General features: G+C 48.7%; 1 protein-coding gene across 1 annotated transcript; it reads left to right on the top strand.

The window, feature by feature from the left end:
- Positions 578-2,454, top strand: LOC110268336. The gene is made up of 2 exons (XM_021114423.1): positions 578-1,070; positions 1,163-2,454. The coding sequence occupies exons 1-2, from the start codon at positions 578-580 to the stop codon at positions 2,452-2,454; spliced, it is 1,785 nt and encodes a 594-aa protein (XP_020970082.1).

Raw genomic sequence — 4,074 nt, 5'->3', positions numbered from 1 at the left:
AGAATGCCGGTTGCGGTGGCCAACTCGTTTTCATATCAAAAAATGCAGATAAAAGCTGATCAGCATGTGTCGATGATGTTTTCTTATCATCGCAGCATAGGAAGCAACTATTCATTGGAGCTTTGTCTGAATCTTCAGGACATTGGTGGAAGCTCGTCCAGTTCGAATAATGTGGAGGGTGTTGGAAACCGCGGAGCTGGTGATTTTGTTCCAGATCGGGACATCAGTAGGGCCCCAAGTCCAAGCTTCAATGCATTTGTCCTGAGGGTACAAAATTTAGTTATTTGTGAAGCACGCCCCGCCCCTTCTACACATGTGGGGGTCGATAGGGTTCCAGAGGCTGCTATTGCAGATACGTCTGACGAGGACGAGATTGAATATTTCAGCGGTGATGAAGCAGATGTCGTTCCAGAGACGCAGCCTCTACATGGCGATGATGTTCCTCCAATAGGGGGTCGAACCTGGAGGTGGTGGTGGTTCTTCCTCCACGCCGTCACACTACCTATCCTTAAATTTGGGTGCAATGCATTCGACTAACGCAGAGGACAGACCGAGCACGTATCCTTTGTCAGGCGAGATGGAGCTTGAGGTTGGGTTGAAATTTCTTAACCGGGAATCAGCGATGCTAGCGGTAAAAAACTACAATATCCGTAGGAGTGCAGAATATAAGGTTGTAGAGTCAGACCAAAGTAGGTATGTATGTCGATGTAAGCAGTTCGGGGACCGATGTCGTTGGATGGTACGGGTGGCGAAGACAAGGTCCTGTAGATTTTGGGAAATCCGAAAGTATGAAGGTCCTCATAGTTGCTTGGCAAGTACAATGTCTCAAGACCACGCCCAACTCGATAGCAACGTCATCTGCCAGCACATATTTCCCATGGTGCATGCCGATGTGACCATTTGTGTAAAGGTGTTGCAAGGATCAGTAGAGTCAGCGTACGGTTACAAGGTTTCTTACAAGAAGGTTTGGCACGCGAAGCAGAAGGCAATCGCAAGGATCTATGGTGATTGGGACGAATCATATGACCAGCTGCGTAGATATCTCAGTGCTCTCCAAGCTTTCGTCCCAGGTATTAGTTGTATTTTATTATGCAAAGGTCTTTGGTCTTTACTGTCCGTTTAGTCGTTTACATGTTTAACTAAGTAAGCATTTTCGCAACAGGGACAATTGTTGACCTCCAAACTCTGCCGTACTATGTCGGGAACACACTAGACCGTGGAAGTGTCATGTTTCACCAGGTTTTTTGGTCGTTCCCTTCATGTGTTGAAGCTTTTAGGCACTGTAAACCGCTGGTCTCAGTGGACAGGACACATCTGTATGGTAAGTACGCAGGCACCCTTCTCATGGGCATTGCACAGGACGGGAATAACAACATTCTACCCGTCGCTTTCGCACTTGTCGAAAGAGAAAATACAGATTCATGGTACTTCTTCCTGACCAATTTGAGGAGGCATGTCGCAACTCGGCCGGGAGTTCTGCTTATATCCGACAGGCATGCTGCAATAAAGGCCGCATTGGAACGCGAGGGGTGTGGCTGGAAACACAATGTGTACTGTGTTCGACATATTGCCTCCAACTTTGCTACAAGCTTCAAGAGTAAGGAAGCCAAGAGACACCTGGTTAACGCTGCATATTCGAAGACACAAGAGCAGTCGCAGTACTACCTGGAGCTAATCAGTAGCGAAGATCCGGTAACATCCCCGCAGATGATGGAGTGGATCCGTGGGTTAGAGCCACCTAAATGGTTACAGCACCTAGATGAGGGCCAACGATACGGCCACATGACAACGAATCTGTCTGAGTGTATCAACTCCGTCCTCAAGGGCACTAAAAATTTGCCGGTGTGTGCAATTGTGAAGTCCTATTACTATCGCCTGAACGAGTTATTCGTCATGAAGGGTCGGCAAGCACAGGCGCAGGTTGCAAGTGGTCAGGTGTTCTCACAGTTCTTGCAGAAAGCCATACTAGCGAACCTTGAGGGCATTCCCCAGATGTTGGTGACGTCATACGATAGAGCTACCACTAAATTCACAGTCGACGAGATAGCTGCTGCAGGGGTGCAGTCACGGTTCCGAGTTAACCTTCGGTACCGCAGATGTGATTGTGGTTACTTCCAGGCATTACATTATCCTTGTGCACATGCTCTGGCCGCGTGTGCATATGCGAGGTTGGACTGGCAAGAGTATGTTGATTTAGTGTACCGTGTTGAGAGCGTGTTTCGGGTTTATCAGATGGAATTCCAGCCCGTGCCGGATGAGGAGATGTGGCCCCCTTCTGAAGGAGCACATATCCGGCACAGCCCCCTCCTACGACGTACAATGGAAGGGCGTCCGGTATCTACTAGGATTCGGAATGAAATGGACGATGTTGAGCCGGGACCAGGTAAGAGGTGCGGGATTTGCAGGCAACCCGGGCATACCAGGCGACATTGTCCGCATGCTTCTGCAACCTAATTTTTAGCCAATGTCTACTACTGTAATGTTTTTTTTTTATTGTTTATGTTTCGTTGTACTGGACAAGACCCAAATGTTTCGTCTATTGTTCTTGATTCTGTTGTCTTTTTCACATTTGCATTCTCATTTTTTTATAAAGATAATAAAATGCGAGGTAAAAAGGAATACTAAAAATATTCGTCAACAAAGAAATGACGTAAAGTAAAAGCATGCTTAATAAAATAACCGAAACAGCACATCAACTTCATACAAGAAACAGTACAGGACATAAACTCTACATAACATACGAAACAGCAAACGGTAAAAAGGAAAAATAAATAACACCAACACTAAACAGTAAAGCGAACAACATCAACAAACTAACACAAGACTAACGGTGCTCGTGACCCAATCTGCCGCCTGTGCCACACGAAGGGGCTCGAGTGTCCCGGCGGGGACGAGCTGCTAGTACCTCAACCTCGTCTGCTGTAGCATCAGCTCCTGTGTAAGAAAGACGTCGGCCAGGTATCTGCATGGCATCATAGGGTCGAAGTGCAGAACCAGCTATGTCACCAAGAGAAGCGGATCTCATCCCCGCATAGGCAGGCTGCGTGAATGTGTCTGAGCGAGGCAGGGCGAGCCCAAGATCAGTGGGGGTGTGTGGGGATGACTGCTGAGGGATAAAATGGTCCAACCCGTCGAATAATGAAGAGAAATTTGTCTAACCAACTCTGTCCATTGAATCAATCAAGTCCTGCGTACCTCCCTGGGATGAACCGCCAATCTCGTAGCTACTCTGATATGGCATAAACTGCTGAATGGAAGATGGCTGCGGGGGATCTGTTGGTCCAGCAGGTTGCGGGTAGTAGCAGTCCCCTGCAACTGGAGGAGCCTCAACTCTTGGTCATATGGTGCCCGAAATCTGGCTCAAAACTGGGTCGGTCTTGCTCTGGCAACTCTTGCTCATCCTCCCCATGGTCAACATGACCCTCAACTCTGCCTCTGCGGGAACGGCGCCGCCGATGGTCTCGGGGAACGGGAGGCAAATTAACCACAGGGCCTCGTCCATACTCTGCGGGGGCATCTGCGGGGACAGCGTCACCCCGCGGGTCATGCAGTGCATCCGGGGCGGACAGAAACCTCCTTGTTCTCTCACAGTACCACCTATAATAATCATGGCTGGGACGCAATATATCTGCACGATCAATATGCAGCCGGTATGCATCCGTGCGTCTATTGCCCCATACCTCAAACCATTCTGATAGTCGAACCGGCCACCAACCGTCGTCATTACGGGCTGATTGTCGATGGAATGTATCAATATTAAGCGGCGGGTTTGGAGGTCCTTGCTTACCCCCAAACTGTCGTAACACCCGGTCAACATTTAGGATCTCAATCCACCTGAAAAATATTAGAGGCACAACGGCGCTATAGAAATCTCCATACGGGTGTCCGAGGAATTCTGCGGGAACTCTAGACAGAATTCGGGGGTCCATGTACGGTTGCCAAACAAACTGCAAATATAAAGGTACGCCGTCACTACAGCGACATAGGCAGGTATTGAGTACATAAAAGTAACAACGGCCACCCTACCTCATCCACTTGCAGATTGTCCAAGCGCAGACGGTGCCTAAGTAGGCG

The sequence above is a fragment of the Arachis ipaensis genome, chromosome B10 (genome assembly GCF_000816755.2).
Source record: "Arachis ipaensis cultivar K30076 chromosome B10, Araip1.1, whole genome shotgun sequence".
In the NCBI taxonomy this organism is placed as follows: Eukaryota; Viridiplantae; Streptophyta; class Magnoliopsida; order Fabales; family Fabaceae; genus Arachis; species Arachis ipaensis.
This window is presented reverse-complemented; position numbering and strand designations above follow the sequence as displayed.

Coding starts and splice junctions, on each gene's coding strand:
- LOC110268336 (XM_021114423.1), top strand. CDS start 578: ATGGAGCTTGAGGTTGGGTTGAAATTTCTTAACCGGGAATCAGCGATG. Junction 1,071..1,162: donor TCTCCAAGCTTTCGTCCCAG/GTATTAGTTGTA, acceptor TTTTCGCAACAG/GGACAATTGTTGACCTCCAA.